We start from the raw sequence: 22,178 nt of genomic DNA on the forward strand, positions 1-22,178 counted from the left end.
TCTATTTATCTGTGTTTTTCTATCATGTGTAGACGATCAGTGCTCACAACAGGATTTAAATGACAATGTCAAACTAAAGCCCAACTTCCCCTTAAATCCCCCCTTTATTTCAAAGTTGAATAAAGCTGTTTTCCAGACGGTTTGACTTGCATCACTTCTATGTATTTCAGCACCTGTCTTAATAATTATCTGTCTAAGGGGGATCATCACATTACTGTAGGTGTCTTTATGGCTCAGACATGTTCAGACCTGTCCACAACTCAACCAAACAAACAATCTCAGGAGGCTTTTTTTTCATCTCTGTTTCTTAGTAACCTGGCTAAAAAAAGGAAGTAAATGGAAGAACTATAAAAAACCAGTCAATTGAATCATTAGCTGAGGTATTAAAGACAGATCTGTCATAAGTGAAAAGGGGAACGTGCAAGAGCTTGGTCATGTTAGAAATGATGCTGTTGACCTGTTTGCTGTAATCAGTGTCATGAGAGTCAGATTACTAAAGTGTTCTGTGCTCAGCACACTGAGAATCACATTTCTAAGCCTCATGGTGTTGTTTAACAAAGGATATACTACATGAAATGACCCAGATAGTGTTATTGTTGAGTGTTTTTTTCTGTCATTGATATAGAAAGTTGTTCAAACTCTGATGAATTTAGAAATGAATTGTTCCTATAATAGCTATTATCAAATACATCATAAATGTATGATGCCAGTGATGCTGTAGTTTAATTCAGTTATTTTATTAAATGAATAATCTGGAACTGTGTCAAGGCTGCAACATTGGCCTCTTTGAGAACTATATTAAAAGGTACACACATTGTTTTAAATTGGTTTCAGAATTATTGTTAAAAATGTTGCAACAGTCAGTGGATTAATGGAACTACAGTGATTGTTGATAAAGTACGTTATTATGTTTTGTAAACAAAAATATCCCAAATCCATGGGGTGTAGATTCTCAAATGTGAATACTTACAGGGTTTTTTCTAGTTCTCTATGATATTTAAATCAAAACCCTTGGTTTTGAACTGTTGGCCAGACAAAACCTTAAACTTTGCAAAATTGTGACTGGCATCTTTTTTTTTTTAAATTTTTTTAATTATTATTATTTTCTGATGTTTTATGAACAAAATGTTTATGAAATAAAAATGATAATTTGATTCAATTTAAATTGAAATCATTTATGATTAAAATCTGAACGACTAGGTCTAGGTACCAAGATGTGAAATGAAACATGAAGATCATAGCAAATACTGAAAAAATCTATTAATGCACAATAACTCTCTCCAAATGAATTACTCATTCATGAAACGGTGTAAAATAGCTATATTGGTAATATAATGAAATGTGTGTAGTGGATTATTACATTATAAACATTTATTCTCAAAATGGGTGCTTTACATGGACTGATCTCGGTTGCTCACTGAAAATCTTTGCTGCGTTTGGTTTGACAGCTCCTGAAGGGACCTCTGTTGGCGCATGCGCACACATCACCTCCTCGGATTGTCAACTGCAGTAGAGAGATAACGAACAAACAATTAGCCAGAGGTCGCTAGCGCAGGGAAGTGGTAACTCTTTGACTAAAAGTCTCTCTTGGCTGAATAAAGTAATGAGGTAGATAGTCAGACAGCTAATTATACTAACCTGGTTTGGAACAGACTGGCATTGCCACACTGAAAATGGACAAGGAGTTTGAAGACATAGACTCAGAGGGCCGGTGGCAAAAACTGTACTTAGTAAGTCTGTTAGCATAGCTAGCATGAAGCTAATACAGATAGTACTTGAAGCGCGCATTCAATTTAGCAAGCTAACAGCTCGGTCAACTCATTTAGTGTCCGATATCTAGCCAATTACTCATCGCTACGTGTCTTTGCTTTTTGTTTTATGTCCATTTTATATATTTTTAAGTTTGTCAATGGACACTGCAGTACTTTTTGAAATGACTGCGTAAATGCTACCGTAAGCTTAGTCAGTGTCATAAGCTTGTGCATGTGGTTGAAGCTCTCTGATCAGCTACATTAGTTAGCTATTCACTTCTTTGACTTTTACACTCCATTGTTCATGTTTATTCTCCACAGCAGGATCTTAACGTGAGAGTTTGTGTAATGTTCAGAGCTGAGGTAACTGCTAACACACTGTGATTGTGGACTGGCACATTTTAGATAGGATGTGACCGGTTTCCTGCCTCATTGAGCCCCTGTCAGCGTGTGAAATAAAATCTGGCGAATTCTTGTTTCTAAACAACCTTTCTTTTCTCTTCAGGAAATCAGGAATCAGTCCCACGAGTGCGCCTATAAGGTGGCAAAGTATCCAGAGAATCGCAACCGAAACAGATACAGAGATGTCAGTCCATGTGAGTAAACATTTGTGGAAACTGCAAACTGTTTACACATTTAACATTTCCCCAAGCCTCTATCTGTATCTGAATTAACTCTGTCCCTCACGCTGCCTGTAGTTGATCATAGTCGGGTGAAGCTGGAGAACACAGAAAATGACTACATCAATGCAAGTCTGGTAGTGATGGAGGAAGCCCAGAGAAGTTACATATTGTCCCAGGCAAGTCCAAAACTTTTTATTCCGGTAATAACAATCATGCATGCAGGTCTGTTATCTTGGGATTAAACAGTTAATTGGTATCAAAATAGTTGAAGATTCATTTTCAACTGACTAATCACCCACTAATCATTTTGGCTCTAAAACTGGTCCCTTTAAAATAAACAAAAACTACATAAAAGTTCTTTATGATGTGACTGTAATATAATGTATGAACAGCACACCATGAATTCTCTAACAGTAGTCAATTAGTGAGTGTTATCAGAAAACTGGTGGCTGACTGATACGCCAGAAAAGCAAATCAGCATGTGTGCTGTCAGAGCAGATGGACAGTAGTTCAGGTTTGTTGTTCAGACTTAATATTGAATTATGCGTGTATATGTTGTGTCACTCAGCGTGATGGATGATAAAGAATGCTTGTTTGGTTAAGGTAAATCGTTTAGAGATGAGTAAAGTCTGCAGTGTTGTATAGTGTTGACTGTAGGAGTGTGTGTGGTTTGACACAAGTTGTCATGTTGTGTAAAGAAGAGTTAGTGAATGTGTGGTAGTTCTGATCTTATATATTCAAAATATTTAGTAATAAGTGAGTAGTAGTAGACGATTACATTTCAGAACTCAAAGAATTTATCTTTCTTAATATTCTATTTATTCAGAACGATTGTTGAATTTTTTTTTTTCATGAAATGATTGTTTGGAGTTCTTTATTTAATAGAAATATTTATGTTGAGGTGAAGCTGTATTTTGCACCTATGCTGTGTTTCATTTTTATAATTACTTACAACTTTAAACTACATACAGCTTTATACACTTATGAAATTGTAAAGTTGTTACAGTGTGTCAGAGGTCACTAAACTGATGTCTAATGGCAAAAGAAATAAACCTCCAGGGAAGATTCAGTCTCAGGACCACCCTTATTGGAAACGTTTTCCATTCAGCTGTTTACCTCATGACCAGAGAGAACCAGGTTGCAGGCTGATCCCAGTCAGCTGCTTGATGATAATGTTGGCTTGTGGGATCATGATTTTTTTTGCAGGTGCCTGCCATTTTTTCTAAAAGATAACTGCTATCTAAAAATCGGTTTGCACGCACAACACCACCAGTCACATTGGCAGTTGAGCTGAAAACTTTTACTTGTTTAACTCTCAGGAACGTTTGTATGGTGATCGCATTTTTCAGTCTTAACTGGATACTGCTGAAATCAGACATACCACTTGCTTACTGGTTTTATCTAATGGTAATTACACTGACATGGAAACAAGTTGAAATGTAAGGATCACCACAGAAGTTTTGTAGTTTTTTAAAATCTGAATAGAAGATACTTGCTTAACTGTTAAAATAGAAGCTCTACAAATTCTGGTGTTGACAGCGCTTCATTTATCTGAGGTGACACAATTTTATTTTTTAGCTTTACTAAAAAATTGATTTCTTTGTAGAGTTAGACTGTGACATAACTTGACTGAGACTTCTCTGAGACATGTAACGTTGACTCATAAGTGTTGTGTTAGGGCAGACCAAGCATCACTTTATTGTAATTTTCTCAGCTTATTACTTGTAGTACTGATATTTTCACGGCTTATCACATACATACATCAGGCTGAAATATTGTGATTAAGAATCAAGAGCCAACATTACAAATGTTATGGAGATAATATGTGACTTGTTTCTTTGAGGTCATTTATAATGCCAAAGTCATCAACATTGGTTTGTAAACAGAAGTCAGTTGTGTTTTCACCCCAAACAAATTTGAATATTCTCACTTCTTCAGCAAATGAAAGGACAAATAACCACTTAACTTTTTCATGTGATTATTTTTTTCTTGCTTGCGTGACCATAGATAACTGAGTGTGGGCTGATAAAAAAGATTCTTGTTCACCAAATGATGTTGCATACCACGCAATGAATACCGTCTCAGTAATTTGAAGCCACAGAAAGATTGCTCAGTTCAACATGATAAGACTTAAGATATCAAATTTCTTACTGGAATTGTGGATTGTAGACATGATGCAGACATGTTTAGGATGTTATCAAGCAAAAATATGTCAACCTTTTGTGAAATAAGCTAGATGATACCATTCATCTGTGGGTTGTTACGGCATGGAAATGTCCGGTAAACACAGATTACAGACCATCTGAAAATGAATTATCTATCATGGGTCTTGTTCCATGATGAAAAATATAGGAATATAATGCTTTTAAAGCTAAGAAAATTAGATAATGCTTGCCTCTGTCCAATGAATTGTGGGTATCCTTAAATAGTTGAACCATGCACATTTTTTGTGTTTTTATTTCACAGTTCTTTAGTTATTTGCATCCTGATCTGTGTGACATCAAACAGTGTGTTGCTGTACATAATGGTATTTCTTTTAATCCTATTACTGACATATTTTTTTGTATTTACACATGAAACACAAAAACACGACACAAAAAAAAGAAAGCAAAGATAGCTAAGATAATGTTAACATTATCTATGCCTTTGTGTGTATGTACTCTAGATTTCTATATTATTTGTCTGGAGGACATTTGACATTTAACATCTACAAACTGTAGGTTTCTCAACTTAACCACATCATAACCTTTAGCATTTTCATTGACCTTTAGGTACTTTCTTATCACTTTGCAAATCTCTGTTGCACATTAATAAATACCAGCCTCTGCTTTTTGCTCAGCTAATGAAGTTATTGCTCGTGCTTGAAAGATCACACATATTTCCTTTGCCATCATACCGGACTTTTTTACTACCATCATGTAACTGATCAAATGATGTTCGTACATGTGTGTTTGTGTCATCCACAGGGCCCCCTCAGAAACACCTGTGGCCATTTTTGGCTCATGATCTGGGAGCAGAAGACTAAGGTGGTAATCATGCTCAACAGGGTCATAGAGAAAGGCTCAGTAAGTACATGATAAAACACAAACATCTTTTTGTCTGGTTTGACATCTGTCATTTGTCTGGTGTGTACACACCCACATACAGAGACTGCAGACATTCTAAATATATCACAGATATACAAGTCATGCACTGACCACTTTATCTTCAGTAAAAGACACACACTTTGTTAAAGTTTGCAGCTTGCTGACAGTGTGAAATCATTTATGTAGCTTTATTAATCCTGCTTGATTTTTGTTTGAATGGTTCATTGTGATGCCTCCCTGTCCTGTCAGCAGGATAACTGGAATTCAGTGTTTTGACTGCAAGCTCTCAGATTTAAGGAAGTGGGATGCAGTTCAACCTCTTAACTCCTGTAACTCCAGTTATCCTGCAATGTGCTGATCAAACATACACACACACACTCACTCTGTCAAGTAGAACAGCTGTAATCCCTCTCTCTCTTTCTCAGTAAAGCAGCTGGAGTGGATCTCGCTGAATAATGAGATTCACTGACTGTTTTCTTGGAAATAAAAGCTACAAAACACCTAGTCCACATATTATTAACCACACAAGGATCTTTTATGTAGGTCAAACAGCTCTCAAATCCTGCAGAGGGAAGGTTACATAATAGACTTACCATCAACAATTCTGGTCATTGTCTGTTTACAAAGAAAACACTGAATGATGAGATGTTGGTTGTAGGCATAACTTCAGAGTATTTGGCCACCCTACTAACAGATGACTTGCTGTTCAGTTTGCACCCTGAAAACTGTGAAGATTACAGTGCTTTAAGTGTAATACAGGATCAGGAACGGTTTTGGAATTTAGTTTGGCTTCTCATCTTAAAGGGATAGTTCGGGTTATTTGACGCGGGGTTGTATGTGGTAGTCATGCATAGTCAATGAGTTACCTGCAGTAGATTCAGATCAGCGCGCTGCTGGTGTGGAGAGGCAGCAGGAAACATTGGCACACTAGCAGAGAGATGTGCTGCTGTGCAAGGTTTTAGACATTTTGAAAAACACCCACCAAAACAATCCAACATCCGTTTAAATGTCCCCTTTAATTTGTCTGTGCGGGATAGCTAGCAAAAAAAAAAACTTTGTAATATTAAAATAATATGTCAAAAGAGGAAGGAAGTAAACAATAAAGTTAGAAAAATTATAGACCCTCATGTTTTGAACCTGTTATTTTTTTCAAAATTGTGTTATGTAGTTGTGCAACAAAATACATTCAAAGAGTCTGTGTGTGTATGAAATGATGTTATGTTCTCAGCTCAATTTAATTTCTCTTCCAGTTTTCCTTTCAGTTCAGAGGAACAAACTATCATCGAGTTAGTCATCAGCTGCTTTATCTCATGGTCAACCTGACCTCTCAGCTTACATCTGCTTTTCATCAGCTGTATTTCCTTGCCAGATGTCTCATTTTCGTGGTGTCTAAGATTTTTTTCCCTTTTCTTCTTCTGTTACAGGAAAAGTGTGCCCAGTACTGGCCCACAGCTGAGGAGAGGGAGATGGCCTTTAGAGACACGCGTTTCTTGGTCAAGCTGTTATCAGAAGACACCAAGTCTTACTACACCACCAGAGTATTGGAGCTGCAGAATATTAATGTAGGCCAGAGGATTATTTAGTATAAGGGGAATTTCCAGTGAAAGGAGGCAAAGGAGAACTGAAATGGTTCAAGGGTGTCACAACAAGATGTATGAATCTGTATTGTCCGAAGTTTTTTAAAACTGAAAACATCCTTGTTGATACTTAAGGCTCTTATATTCACCCAAGTTTCACCCTCCCACACATCCAAAATTGTGGAGGTGGGGAGAACATGCAAATGAGGGGTAGGCTATGCCGCAGAGCAGTTCAAGTATTTTAAATAGACATGCTTAGGCTACAGTGTGTCTGCTGCGAATTGCATTTTTGAAGTATAAATTTCTGTGGTCCATCTTTAACTTGTTTGTAAAATTCAAAATGAACACTTCTTTTTTAAAGTAAAATGAAAAATATTAACTGAAAAAAACAAGAATGAGAAATAAGTTCACACATTTGCTGTGTTGGTGTGACAGGTTTTCAGAGCCTTGTTTATTGCATGAATTGAAACTGAAACTGTTGTGAATGTTTGATAAGTTCAACTGTTAAACACTTGTGAAATAACTTCCAGTCACCTCAGCCAGTACTGATAAAAAAACAGGACAGACTGGCTCACTGCCAATAAGTGAAAGTTTTATTTGTTTCTAGCTGCTAACGAGGCCTCTGTTTGTTTATTTTCACAGACAGGGGAGAAGAGAGAGATCTACCACTTTCATTACACCACATGGCCTGATTTTGGTGTCCCAGAGTCCCCAGCGTCCTTCCTAAACTTCCTTTTCAAGGTGCGGGAGTCGAGAGCGTTGGGTGTTGACCATGGGCCGGCTGTGGTCCACTGCAGTGCTGGAATTGGACGCTCAGGGACGTTTTCATTAGTCGACACATGTCTGGTCCTGGTAAGCCCTGCCTCTTTGTTCCATATGAGGTCTGATTTAATGCTTTTACTGAAGTTTCACAGTGAAACTCAAGTGTAATTACGTTTTTAGGTTGTGTAGACTAATCAGGACAGGAGACACACAAAGTCACTTTCCTTGACTGAACATGAAATGTAGGTCAAACTGAAACAAGTGAATAATTAAACAGTAAGAGTGTGGTAAAGAAGGCGGAGAGTTCCCAATCTAACTTGGCTGCAGATAGAGTGAGCTGCACTCTATCCAAAAATATCTGTTTGGAAAATAGATGTTTGACTGGTTTGTACCTATATGTGTATTTTTAGAAGGGAAAATCAAAAGTAATTTTTGGTCAGTGTTGACAGCACAATTTAAAATGTAGTTAAAAGAGAAAAATACTGAAGAAAAAACACCTTAAACTACTAAACATAAATTAACTTTTATGTGGTTATGTAGAACCCACAGCTGAAGTGCAAACTCCTTTTCCTGGCTTGACCCACCATGCTGGAAAACACATGAAAACAAAATGATGTCGAGGTAGATAAGCCAGATCAAAGAAAAGTAGCGCACTGAAATTGTCAGTTACAGCATTTCATCCCAAAACTATACTGACCCTCACAAACTGGGGGATGTGTGACAGTGTAAGGCCTGAATTTTTCTTCTGAACAACAAATTAGTCACCAGATATTTAGAGAAATGAGAGTTCATCCTGGTTAGCTGAGCTGAATTATACTGCTGACCCCTGCAGATGGACAAGAGGAAAGACCCTTCCTCAGTGGACATCAAAAACATCCTTTTGGACATGAGGAAATACCGCATGGGCCTGATCCAGACCCCTGACCAGCTACGCTTCTCCTACATGGCTGTCCTTGAAGGAGCCAAGTACATTATGGGAGACTCCTCTGTACAGGTGCCTGCACCACACACAACATAACCAATTCTATAAGTACTTTTAATGTCTATTTTATTTCTGTAGTACTTGTTCACAACAGATGAAGAAAATATAGTTTGGGCATCACAGAGCTTAAGGGCTGTCTGTGCCAAGAACCTTTAAAAGTCCAAATACAGCAGAAAGATCCTCCCACCTCTACAATTTTGGAAGCAAAAATATAACAGTTTTTCATTTATATGACTCAAACACAGAAAGTTCAAACACAGTGTACACACCAGACAGTTTCTCAAAGGTAATTTATGCCTCTGTACAACCGGGAATTTGGCTGCAGAGAAAACCACAAAATTTGAATTTACCTCACCTCGATTCTGTTTCACTCACTTGTCCTTGTAAAGCATAGTAATTTAGCAATTTAATTTTAATCTTTCAAATATTGAGTTCCCTATTTTTAACATCTCCTAATCACACCAAAGCCAGTTTTATCACCAGTGAGGCTAAGAATGAAAGTTTGATTATGTCATATTCTGTCTCCTCTCTCTAAGAAGAGAGCTAAAGAAAAAGAGACTGTTTTTTTCTCAGCTTATCAACCTACGTTGAGAATGTCAGAAGTCAATAACCATGTATCAAATTCCAGTATTTTGTGCAAGTGGATGTCCTGAATACTTGACCGTGCAGTGACTTCTGTGCATCAAAGTGCAGTGTTATTATGGAGTTTATTAGCATAATAAGGCTTGTTGATAACTACATTTGTATAACATACAGGAAATTTTAGACAAAAGTCTTTAATGTATCCCTCTCAAATTCTGGTCTATTTATGAATTTCATCAGTAGAAAACCAGCTATCCACTAATCTCCTCCCTGTTTACTGTCCTTCACCCCATGTAGAACCGGTGGCGGGAGTTGTCCAGGGAAGATCAGGAGCCAACATCGGAGTCTCGCCCCTCAACTCAGCCTCAGGCCAGGTTAGCGACAGAGCGATACAACGGCAGCCAACGGGGAGGTCAGCTGGAGGAAGGAAGTGACTACAGACAGGACGGCAAAGTAACTGCACAGTCTCCCTGCAAGGAACAGGAGCTGGACGGCAGCACAACACAGTCAGTACACTCTGATGCTCTAATTATATTGAGCCAAAGCTAGTTTGTGGCAGAACATTAGTGTGAATATCATTTGAAAGAGACGGTTAGTTTTTGAAATTTTGATTAGAATTTTGCTTATGATCAAAAATTAGAACTAGTCTGCATTTTACACAGATAGTAGAACCTGTGCAGGTAGAAATAAATAGCTTAATGTGTGGCAGTAGATTGATACACAAGTTATCATATTTATATTAACATGTAATTATGGAAGATTTTTAAAGACTCTTGAAGGCAATTCAGATTTTTTAAATCTTAATAGTTTAAATTTGAGAGTTTCTAGGCAAAAAACATTTACAGAGAATGTAATGAAAAGTCGCATGTAAATGTAAATTTTTAATTGCTGAGAAAATTCTCCAGAGGGTCTTTTTAGTGGCCAGAGAGAAAGTTTCTTGGTGGGGTTATGTTGGGACAGTTGTTTTCAAATCGTGACTACAGTGTTGACTGTTTAAAAACCACAAGTCGTAATCAGTCACAGAAAACATGATCGATACATAATCCTTTAAGATCTTACAATGCTTAATTTAAAAGAATGGCTCACAACACAATAATTCACAATGTTGTTGAAGAAGACCTTGATGAAGACCTTGCAAGGTCAAAAGTGGTTGGCATTTGGGTTTTTAACATCTATCCTTCCCTTGCCTTAAGGTGGCTGAAGGGCGTGTTATTTTCTGTTAAGAGCATAATGTTCCTGGAGAGAGATGCTTCACCCATTATCCCTTTTTTCAGCAAGCGACGCAGAGAAGACAGTATCTCCAAATCAGGCACAGCCAAGACACCCCAAAGCAAGCCCAGGACAAATGACTCAGAGAAGAAGAGAAAAAGGTAATTATATCTTTTAGCTGAACTAGCCTATTATTATTTTTCATACACCAAGCATCATGTTATTATTGCATTCCAGGACATCATGCACCATCACACTATTTCTTTTGTATTCAGTACTCGCTGTAATTTATTCTGATGGGCGCCTTCTACAACTCTTTTGATGTAAAAGAAAAGATATGAGTCAGTTTTTAGCTCAATTTCTTCGAAACCGTGTAGAGGAAAGCCAGGCTTTCCCACAGCATGACTCAACATCCTAATACTACAACTGAGGCTTAATTTTCTTTCTATTTCGTATTTTCTCTCTCCCTCTCTCTCTCAACAATTCTCAGTCACTTAGTGAGAAGCCACTAGTATAGCAAGCTGACATTTACATCATGTTCTCATAAAGGCGGGGCAGTTAGACCTGAGGAAGCATTTATTTCTGATGACTGTGCGCCGCCAAAAACAGCTCACTAAGTCATTTCTGAGAAGCCATCTCTTTGTTGTGTGACATGTCAGTGTTGTTCCAGTAATACGGTCAAAAGTGCACCAGTCCTGACACGGTCTTATTCTGCTGTTGTGGTTCTTCTCGGACAGTTTGGGCTGCATTTGCTGCACATGACAAGAGCTGGCCTGTCCAGTGGGGGGCAGTGTATCTTTACCCCCCTCTGAGACAGCAACAACAACCATGAAGAGCACATTTAGGAGGAAGTTTACCCACAGCTTTTAAAAAGAACGCCCACTCTTGTACATTGAGGTGTGTGTGTGTGTGTGTGTGTGTGTGTGTGTGTGTGTTTGTTTGTTTGCTTGTTTGTTTGTGTGTGTGTGCTCGGTGTCTGTTGTGTTTTTGTTTCTCTTGGGGTTTTGTTCTTTCCTTCGTGATTGGCTTGGCTCCTGCGGTTTGGAGGTGTGTTCATTTTGGCTGCACTCTAGCATGATGTGTGAATGTGTGTGTGTGTTAGTTTGTGTGTGTGTGTGTGTGTGTTTATACTTGTGGCTAATGGTTGTTGAAGCTCTGAAATGTCAGGTTGACTTGGAATATTGCAAAGTGCTAAATTATACCGCATCATATATTCAGATTTGGTGGCAGCTAACTCTCAGTCTAACTTATCTGTTCAATCCTGTAAAATGTTAGTGAGTAAGCCAGCACAAAACACAGTTACATATAATCAACAACCACTGCTTTGCACATAAAGCTAGTATTATTTCGTTGGCAAGTGAAGTGGCTAGGATAGAATTACAGATGGTCCCTTGACAGTGATACAAAGTAAGTCTAAGTTAAGAGTAAAATTCTTGTCCTGGTTGAGGCTGTCAGTCCATCACACCAAATGAATTGGGGTGCGTTAAGGTTTGTTGCATGTTCCTATGTTTTTTACTGGTACTTCTAACTTTCAGAGTTTTGTTGTGAGGTCCTCATGTTTCTTCAGAACCTTAGCATGGTGATGTTCCTAATTGTCTTGTGGGTAATAAACTGCATCAGTTGTGTTTTGGCCTTTTTAAAGTTTGAATGGAAGTTTGGGTGTTTCATTACCATTAGGAGATTTATGGTCAGGTCAAGAAGGGACTGTTTTTATTTAAATAGGCTGAATGACTTGAATAATCAAAACTTTTTGTGACTTGTAGTGTATCAAACTGGATATTTAGGGCCACAACTAACAATTATTGTCATTATCGATTTACCTGCAGTGTTTTCTAATCAATTTGGTTTATAAAGTGTCTGGAATTCATGAAAATGCCTGCTACAATGTCCTACCGCCAAAGGTGACGTTTAGCCAATAGTACACTATTTAAAAATAATCAGTTTAATATCACATAAGACACAGAAAAGCAGCAAATCCTCAAATCGGTTAATTCTGACAATCAACTAATTACCTGGCCAATTATTTCACCTCCATGAAGATTCATGCTGTAAAAATGATGTTCTTTTTTCAAGTTACATACAATATTTATGCTTGATGTGAGCAGGTTTTTGACAGTAAAAGGCACAGGACAGTATAAAGACCACAACTAAAGCGGAACAGCTGGGCGGCATCAGCTACCCAGGATTTCAATGTCTACATAACCTTTTCCTCGCTTTTTTAAACATGACAGTACAAGAGGCCATGGTGGTCATGTCGAGTTCCCAGAGCCAGTGGTTGCATTTTCCAAAGTCTTTTTCTGTTGGACCAACAGACCAAGACCCAGAGATACTCAATTTACATTGATAACAAACAAAAGAAAAACCGCAAATGAATCTGAGAATATCTGACATTTTTGCTTGCTATTTTACCTAAACGAATAGTTGCTGATAGTTTCTTGTTTATGAACTAACAGATTCATTGACTGTTTCAGTTCTTCTCTTATCTTTAAAAGCCTTCCACATTATCTGTAGTCTTAGGTTAGTTACAGATAACCAGATATAATTCTCTGCACTAACCAAATGGAAATTTTTCTTGAAAATTTTACATTTACAGCTGAGAACATCTGAACAGAGTGTGACATGTTGCTTATTAAACATGATGGCTGCTTTCGCTGCATTGATAATTGATCTAATGTTGATTTGATCAAAGTGATCCAAGATGCTATTTGATTTTGTGGCACAAGTTCCTTTGATCACTCTTGAGCTTCACTGACTCTCTGGTAGAAAATAGTCTTTAGTTCAACCTCTTGAAATATTTTGTGTCTTGTGACAGGATGAAACCCAGTGACTGCTAACCACCTCCTCCCATGGCCACATGACTACAGCTCTGGCAGCAAAGCCAACATCTGCAGGGAACTCCAGCTCTCTCCTCTGAAGGGGCTCTGTCCTCCTCCTCTTCCTCAACTCCAAACCACTGTTCCTCACCTCCACCTCAACAGCCAGCTCTCCTCCTCCTTTTGTCATGTTTTTTTGTGTGTGTGTGTGTCCCAGCCCAACAGCATTAGTCAGCCACCGCACACATCCCTCTTCTTAGCCGTGTTAGCAACATGTCACTCCCACATCCTCTTCAGTGCCCCACATCACAGCTTTTCCATATCTCCTCTTCCTTTTTAAACTGTTTACAGCAGATACTTTGACATTCTTTGAAGAGCGCACATTTAAAAAGACAAACACACCAGCGCTTTACCCCCTCCCCCCCACAGCCACACCTCAACCAACACCTGCGCTGCTTCTGGAGTCAGAAAATCTGTTTTTTGCTCTAATATTATTATTTACAGCTTTGTCTTTCTGTCATGCTTCTTAGCATTTATGAAATTAAAACTGAAAATAGGGGCTATGCATTGCCAATTTGTAATGGTGTTCATATGTGTATTTTTAGAAAACCTTTTTTCAGAGACAAAAATGAAAATGTTCTATTTTTTATAAGAGATTACTTGAAGTTTTTCACAGTGATGGGGGGTTGGTCAAATGAGAAGCTCTGCCTCCTCCCACATGAGAAATTCAGTGGCATGTGATGTTTTCATGATGTACATAGTGTTCTTTTTAAAAGATGTGTGTAAAAAGACATATTTTTTTTGCTTGTAAAAAAGAAAAAAAAAAGACGAAGACACACAATGTTACAGATTTGAATACAGTAGAAAGCTGATTTGATGACTTGTTCTCCTTTTGAAATGAATTTGTCTTAAATTCTTCTCTCTTAAGAGTGTAATCCTCAAATAAAACTGGTATCATCTAGTTTACTTAACAACATGTGTTTGTACTTTTCTGGTTACTTTACCACAACTCTGCATCCTGAATTGTCATAAGTAGCATCTCAGAATGTTACTACAAACAAAGAAATTTAACTTAGAGCAATAATTTTAGATTTGGGGAAATATGCTTTCTGTTTTAAAGTTGAATCAGAAGACTGATACCGTGTGTGTGTGTGTGTGTGTGTGTGTGTGTGTGTGTGTGTGTGTGTGTGTGTTAGTTAAACGAGGACACAATAAACAACGGGACAGCAGCCAGTTAGCTTAGCACAAAGACTGGACACATGGGAGGAAGTTTCTGCTTTCAGCTAAGGAAGTGGCGCGTAACCTCTTTGGTGGTTACTTGCAGTAGCCTCATCATGTTGCCTAGCAACGTAGCGGCAACCATAGCTGGGTATAGAGAGTTACTGTTCTTAGAGATAACGTTAGACTCCCATAAAATCGCTTTCGTTGTTATACCCGTTTTTTGTACAAATTAACAAATAAAATATAACGTGTTAATTAGTGAGTATTACAGTGAGGCAGATTTTTGTTACCATTCAACACAGTGAGGTTAGTCGTTTCCCCGTTTTTATGCTATGCAAAGAGTGATGGTAAGGTAGACTAATGACGTTACCTAGCAGCAGGAATTCTGAGTCCCAGGAACTAAGATTTTATTTTACATTAATAACAGAAAAGTTAAGTTAAAATTAGTCATAAGTAAATGAAAGAATTAGAAAATAACAGAATCCGTTCAAGTATAGGAGCTTTATTGATCTTCTCATGTTAATTTCTAGTTGCTTTGAGAAAATATTCTCAGAATCTTGTTTAACTGTTTTAAAGATTTATGAATGGCTTAATTATCATTAGTAATATCTTGCATATTTTTTAGGGTTTTAGTGTTTAATTTATATTTCTCCTTTTCAGAGCCAAACTCTCAGTCTATGATTCCTCTTAAAAATGCTGTCAGGACATTCCTTTCCCACAGCCAGTCTACAGAGAAACCACCCAGAAACCATCGTTTACATAGAAGGAAAACCACCAACATAGCTCTACAAAGTCAAAGTATGAATCAGACTGCTGTCTTGTTGTCACCACTTTGGAAGATGTAGTAACAAGTTGTAGAGAGGAATCAAATTACTAGGGTGGGTGGGACTACCAGGAATACAATATGGCACCTGGCCAACCACTTTCAGTCAAATAGGCAGAGGCGAAGTCCAGTGGGAGCAACACAAACAAAGTCTTTGTTGTTTTAGATCAATTTACACTGAATTCTTTTAACAATCTTTTATTGGAAAAAACATTCAAATTCTGCAATACTAGGAAACAGCAATGAAGTGCACGTTTGGGTCAAGTCCATAATGTAATATTTGTCCATCTAAAAATTATTATCAAAATAAAGAAAACTGCTCTAAATTTCCAAGAGTAGGAAGGTTCTTATGGGATTGCCAAGTTATTGGTCCAGACCAGGTAAACTCAATATAATTCACTGTTTTACATCAGTGTCCAGTATCTAACACAAAAACTCCTCACTAAGCAGATGTGACCCCAGCCAATAATTCACCAAGGTCTGAAAATGCATTGGTGTCATGTTAATTTTAAGCCAAAAATAGCAAAAACTAAATATATGTGTTTCAGAATAGTGCAGGAGGGATGCCACTGCCAAAAAGAAGACTCCAGGAGGTTGGGATCTTCCATTTGTTGGGCTCTTGGCTCTGAAACAGGAGTAAGACAAACTGTTGATTAGATATTTGTAATCTTAAAGTTGCAGATTGTAGAGATTTTTGCTATGCAGAGTAGTTTTTCTTAATCAAATTTCAGTCACCGCAAGTAGGTTTTCATATCGTACTGAGAACTATTGGAACAACAACAACAACAAAACTGCAGTGTTAGACATCTTGTTTGCTCCAGTTGTCACTTACAGGGTTGTCCAGCAGATGGAGCCAGTCGTTGAGGTGATTGACAAGGGTGAAGGCGTCTGGGATGTTGTCCCCTTCTGAACAGAAGAGCAGCAGCACAGCCAGAGCAAGATCCTCCGAACAACTAAACACAACATCCAGCACACATGGTCAGACAAACAAGCTGTCATCACAATGCAATATTTAGTTGTTTACAGTGTTATTTAAGTATGCTGAATTAAAAACACATTTTAGCAGGAAAGTTGTTTTTCGTCACCATTGTATGGAAGATACAGCTCCAGCTAGATTTTAAATATATAGGCATTTCAAATATATACAACCAAAGTTTGAGAGGTGACAAGAGGTGACAAGACTATGCTTCATGTTGCATAGACAAACAGGAGTTACAACTCTATTTTTTTACTTCTTAACACTAAAAGCTTCTAAAAGTAGCCTCACCTTTTAATTTACATACAAATAGTCATATTCAAATTTTTCTCTGTTTTTTCAGATTAATCATGATTTGAGGTCTGTATGAAGCTGCCAGCAGGCTGATGCAGCTCTCTATCTCTACCTGTCCGTGTAGAGTCCTTTGGTGATGCCCCCTCCAGGTATGCAGAGGCGTGGTTCTGTGTTGGCATCCGTCAGTCCTGGGAAAGCTGACACGAGCTCCATCTCCTTCCAGCCCAGTTCCTTCAAAGCATCTGCACTCACCTTCAGCAGGGAGGGAGTGACCAGGTACCTCAAAGAAGTGCTACAATGCACACATACACGTTTGTTGATTAGAGTTGAATAGAAAGAAATGTACTGATGATGTGAAGGACTTTGTTATTACCCTTCCAGCTGTCGGTCATCTCTCTGGTAGGCATGACTACTGGACAGAATTACAGTCCTGGAGAACCCGCTGGATTTGATCCAAGACACGACCAACTGACGAAACTTTTTTGATTTTGTCTGCAATTAAAACAAAGGTTAGAGCAACAAATATAATAATGTCAATTCCAGTCTGGGTTCAAGGGAAAACAAACTACACCATCACAGAAGGTAAAAATACACCCTCTTAAAACAAACCCCAGCAAAAAAAAAAAAAACCTATTATAAAATTAAAAAGGTAGTCCTCAAACTAAAAAAAACACTTGGTTTGCATGGTTGTTGAATTAAAGTAAAGCAGTATTATTCATGTCGAATTCAAATTCATTCAAAATAAAAAAAGGATTCACAGAATCAGCTCATGCTGATGCAACAGTCTGGTTTTACCTGAATAATTGGCGCTCTGATCTGAAGAACTGCCAACTTCAGTTCTGGTGCTGTATAAACTGTGGGTGAAAGACGGTCGACAGACTGAGGATTAGACTTTGGGATTGCGTTGGATTTCTTTTCACTTCACACTGCTGATGACACTATCTCAGATCACACTTTATTCAAAGTGTGCCAACAGCCACTGAGACTCTGGTCTGGTCAACTTGTTGAAACATCATCCAGTCTTCATTTTAGTCCTTGACAACAAATGACTGAGGAAATGTAGTGTAATCGTAAAAAAAGGTACAACAAAGTTTACCTTAAAACTTTAAGTACTGCAAATAACTAACAATATTTTCGCAGAAAAATAAAGTTACTATCAGTTATAGTAGAATTTAAAATTTTACAAAATGCCACAAAAAGCTCTTCAATGCTAGTTAATAAAGAACACACTTCACTTACACATCTACAGCTGTCAAATAATTAAGACCCAAACATGGTACCTTCCCCAGGGGTGTGCAGCTCCTCAGCATCTTCTTTGCAGGTGGCGTATGGGTTGTTCCCAGCCATCGGGATGAGACAGTCTGTGTGTATGTAGCCCACTCGATTCATGTTGAGAGTCGACACGATGAGGTCCACTGCCAGCTGACCCACATTACCAACAGCCACGGCTGGCTGGAGGGAGAATCAACAACAGCTTATTAATAGTCTGAGGCTTTCTTTAATGTAAATATGCAAAACATGTCATGGTTCCAGCGTCTCATACGTGAGGACTTGCTGCTTTTCCTTGTCTTAAATTACAGTAAACTAGATCATTTATAGGTCTAGACTATAAACCGTTGGTCAGCATTCACTTAAGTTATACAAACCAAACAATTAATAGATTAACTGAGAAAATGATCAGCACATTAATCCATAACGAAAATAAATTATGTAAAATAGTTGAAGATCAGAGCTCAGATGCTTCTGACACATTACTGCATGAGGGATAGTACAGTTATTATATGATGCCTCCTGATGTGTCACTCACCATGACGAGGGTGAAATCTTTGAAAGAGGGTGGCGAGTTATCTGAGCAGATAAACATGGTGCTGTTCAGGTAGCTGACACACGGAGCCAAACGGGTAAAGATTTTAAAAACTTTTATAATAACTAAAACTATATTCCCCAGTCAGGTTTCACTTCTATTTTCATGCCTGGTGTTGAGGACCTTTTGGACCCCCACTCGCCGTCGATGACTGATGATAAACCGGCTTTAGTAGCCGCTGTAAATGCCTGAATCAAATATATCCCTGAAGTTTTATTTTTTTTAAAAAAAGAAAAGAAATAGTAAAGACCTTTACAGCCGGTCACTATCTGTGTTTATCGATCTATATACTTCCTAAGGTTATATATTTGAAATAGTGTTTTAGGAGTTTCTATTATAATCAGGGATATCAACGGTCAAACTGCAGCTCCGCAAAGATTTACTGTGTAGTAGAGATTAGGAACTCACAATTCCCCCAACCCCCAAACAGCACAATCTTAAAAACTCAAAATTAAAAAAATCAAAATTAGCAAGACAAAAAATACATAAAAAATAAAATCTAATAATTATAAATATATTATATTATATTATGTATAATTTAAATTTAAAATATATATAGTTTTGTAATGTATTAATTCAACAACAAAAACAAGACTTTGAATGCAATTTTGAATCCTTTATTTAATATTCACTAAAATTGGTACAGATTATCTTCAGACCAAGCATCACAGAAGTTATCACATGGATTTTTGATTTTCGAAAGTGTTAGTTTGTCACAGCTAATCAGAAAATACAACAAAGCCACCAAACCAGGATGTGAGGTCATATCTCTGCAAGGTTTTATGAAAACTAAAGTTCATAGGACTTCAAAAGGAGGTACACTTGCTGAAAATTAAAAATGTGAGGTAGTTTTATTTTGTCATAAACTGTGCATTTTAATGTAAAAGTCATTTAATCCAAAAAAAAGTTTTATGACTACACTAAAACTATAAAAATCCTCATGTCAGTTTCTATCCAACACTTGTTCACAGAAGAGTGATTTGAATTGATACATTAGTTGTCAGGGTGATTGTGATAGATCATTAGACAGAACAAAGTACAACCAAACTCATTTATGAGGAAGTAAAAGCACTTAATCTATTTCTTAGTAGAGACACTAATGCCATTAATTAAACATTACTAAATTCAGACAGATAATTTACTATCATTTGAGTCAGTTTGGCTTGACTTCATTGGGAATAGGAAGGCCTTTCACTGCAGCCACAGCATTTTCTACCATCCTCTGCACCATCCTTCTGGTTGTTGTGTAAGTGTTGGTGCCAACATGGGGGGTGATCAGCACATTAGAAAGACCAAGTAGAGGATGATCCCTGCACAGGATGAAGAAGAGAAGTTGTTAGAAGCCAGCAAGGAGTTGTTTTTGTTTGTTTGTTTGTTTGCTTGTTTGTTTGAATATCAAATGCAGTCTAGATGTTGGAAAACCTCTAGGTTCTTGGTCTCTATACAACAAAAACAATGAGCTAAAAGAGGCTAAAAGTCTTTGCTGTAAAGCTGCAGGGAATTATTCTCTTTGTGTTCATAAATATAAGTGACTCCTTTCATGTAAAGCATAATCTTTTGATCCACTATTAATGAAAAATATCAACTTGTGCAGCTTCAAACAAATAATAAGAATAAGTACAACTTGGTCCTGACCCCAAGGTGAGAACTGTTTCTCATTGCAAATGAGTGAACAGCACAGACTTTATTATTTCTTTTCAAATGCTGTGTGTAATGTGCAGGTCCCTGGATATCTTGTATGTGAGTGCACTCCATGTTTCAGCACAAATGGTAAAACATTCATTTTGCACAGTTGATGTGAAAGTATAGTGATTCTGGTTGAAGAGTGTGGCAGCTTTCAGACAGATGAGACCTTGGTAAAGGTTCAGGGTGAGTCACGTCTAATGCAGCTGCTCGAATCGTTCCGCACTGCAGAGCTTTAACTAAAGCATCCTGGTCCACAACCAGACCTGAGACACAAAAAGAACAAAATCAGACTAAAAGACCACAGTTTCAGAATAACCTTAACAGTTGCTTTGGTTTCTGAACTTTATCCTCACCTCTGCTGATGTTGATCAGTGTTGCTGTGGGTTTCATGAGCGACAGCTCTCTGTGGCTGATCAGACCGGTGGTATCAGGGGTCAGGTTGACCGCCAGCATCACAAAGTCAGACTCTTTCAGCAGGTCATCCATGTTCTGGCAGAAACTCGCTCCCACTGCCTGCTCGTCCTCAACACTCCTGAACAGCACGGAGGAAAGATGAGGGTGATCACTGACATTGTCTCTTTAATTCATTGATTTAATATATTTCTTTCAGATATCTGGTTTTAGGCTTTATTAGTAATATATATACAAGCTTTATTTTCTGACTACACAACAGGTATAGTTTCAAGATCTTTTGCTTGTGTTTAATATAAATTAGTCTGCAAATTAAATCTAATGATGAATAGCTTATAGACACATTTGTTTTTTACCATTTCTAAATTAACCAATTATCTATTTTTTCAGTACGCTTTCACCTTCTGCTCCTGTTGTGATAGAGGATCTTCATGTCAAATCCTTTGCCTCTATGAGCGATTTTGTATCCGATGTGTCCCATTCCAATGATCCCAAGAGTCGACCCTGTGACTTCAACTCCCATCAGGCATTGTGGTATGTGGGTAGTCTTGGGGTCAACAGCTATTTGGTGACCTATAAAGAGAAGAACCAAAACACTTTAATCGCTAAATCATATGCAGGATGTAGTGTGCTGTAATAAACTCATCTGACTACCTCTCCAGATGAGGCCTTCTGCTAAAAAACCTTTCATAAATACATCATGTTCAGTTTTTTGATTTTGGAATTGAACTAAAGCTGTGTCGCATCAGGTCAGGATTGAGTCGACCTTTGACCTCACCCTCAACAATCTTCCGTGCTGATGCCAGAAGCAAACCCATGGCAATATCTGCAGTGGCATCGCTCACCACACCGGGCGTGTTGGTCACCTTCACCCCGAGACTGGTGATGTACGGCACATCAAGGTGGTCGATGCCCACTCCTCCATTGGCAACCACCTTCAGCGATGGAAGTGAACGGAGCAGTGAGGGCTCGGCTGCAGGACAGGCGTTCCACACGAACATGGCCTTGATTTTAGGACCGTGCAGCGCGGCGTTTTGTAGAAAGTCTCTGTAGCAGATGATTTGGAAGTGTTGTTTCATTATATCAGTGACTTTCTCGAGGTAACCCTGCTCGCCCACCTCTGAGATCAGAGCCCATGGTTTTTCCTCCTCCATAACCTGTAGCAAGCAAGTAAGTAGACTTTATTTATTAAGACAGAAGTTACAAAGTACTTTACAGGCAAAGGAAAGAGAAAGATAAAAGAGACACAGGAGACAATATACTGTATGAAACAAGGAGAAATAATTGTAAAGTCCACAAAATAAAACATTTGATATTAACTGTATTAATGTGTGATTAATTGAGTTACTTACTATTATTAATCTATAATACAATGATTGTGAGATGGGAGAAGTTGATATGGGCGTCAGTACTACATTTTTGCCCCCTAGTGGATTAATCCGGCTCTGGACGTACAGAAGCTGCCATCTACAATATGTTGTTAAAATATTTTAATCTGTGTGTGCAGGGGTGAGGGGT

General features: G+C 38.0%; 3 protein-coding genes across 8 annotated transcripts in view; 1 reads left to right on the forward strand and 2 right to left on the reverse strand.

The window, feature by feature from the left end:
- The first annotated feature begins 1,512 nt into the window (after positions 1–1,512).
- ptpn2b (protein tyrosine phosphatase non-receptor type 2b) lies at positions 1,513–14,359 on the forward strand. 2 transcript variants are annotated; one of them, XM_087175621.1, is made up of 11 exons: positions 1,513–1,730; positions 2,257–2,347; positions 2,450–2,550; positions 5,341–5,439; positions 6,885–7,022; positions 7,680–7,889; positions 8,632–8,793; positions 9,661–9,869; positions 10,638–10,733; positions 11,310–11,469; positions 13,385–14,359. In XM_087175621.1, the coding sequence occupies exons 1-10, from the start codon at positions 1,674–1,676 to the stop codon at positions 11,332–11,334; spliced, it is 1,188 nt and encodes a 395-aa protein (XP_087031747.1). In that variant the 5' UTR covers positions 1,513–1,673; the 3' UTR covers positions 11,335–11,469; positions 13,385–14,359. The 2 variants fall into 2 exon arrangements, with proteins under 2 accessions (XP_087031747.1, XP_023268071.1); XM_023412303.2 differs by lacking the exon at positions 11,310–11,469 and having other exon boundaries at positions 1,514–1,730.
- Positions 14,360–15,611: 1,252 nt separating this feature from the next.
- On the reverse strand, positions 15,612–18,706 carry psmg2 (proteasome (prosome, macropain) assembly chaperone 2). Its single transcript, XM_023412095.2, has 7 exons — positions 18,507–18,706; positions 17,980–18,151; positions 17,495–17,553; positions 17,073–17,191; positions 16,812–16,991; positions 16,262–16,382; positions 15,612–16,054 (listed from the first exon to the last, which is right to left on the reverse strand). Exons 1-7 carry the CDS (start codon positions 18,561–18,563, stop codon positions 15,974–15,976), a joined length of 789 nt encoding a protein of 262 aa, XP_023267863.1. The 5' UTR covers positions 18,564–18,706; the 3' UTR covers positions 15,612–15,973.
- A 452-nt stretch (positions 18,707–19,158) lies between these two features.
- LOC111659229 (uncharacterized) overlaps positions 19,159–22,178 on the reverse strand; it is a 4,755-nt gene continuing 1,735 nt past the window's right edge. For all 5 annotated transcript variants that reach the window (XM_023412093.2, XM_023412091.2, XM_023412092.2 and 2 more), the window contains 5 exons: positions 21,439–21,817; positions 21,062–21,233; positions 20,603–20,781; positions 20,416–20,512; positions 19,159–19,873 (listed from right to left, as the gene is read on the reverse strand). In XM_023412093.2, coding sequence (XP_023267861.1) covers positions 19,717–19,873; positions 20,416–20,512; positions 20,603–20,781; positions 21,062–21,233; positions 21,439–21,814 — 981 coding nt within the window. In that variant the 5' untranslated portion in view covers positions 21,815–21,817 and the 3' untranslated portion in view covers positions 19,159–19,716. The remainder of the gene's footprint in view (positions 19,874–20,415; positions 20,513–20,602; positions 20,782–21,061; positions 21,234–21,438; positions 21,818–22,178) is intronic.

This window comes from Seriola lalandi, unplaced genomic scaffold (genome assembly GCF_002814215.2).
Source record: "Seriola lalandi dorsalis isolate HSWRI2012SDOR001 ecotype SW California unplaced genomic scaffold, Sedor1 jcf7180002054476, whole genome shotgun sequence".
NCBI lineage: Eukaryota > Metazoa > Chordata > Actinopteri > Carangiformes > Carangidae > Seriola > Seriola lalandi.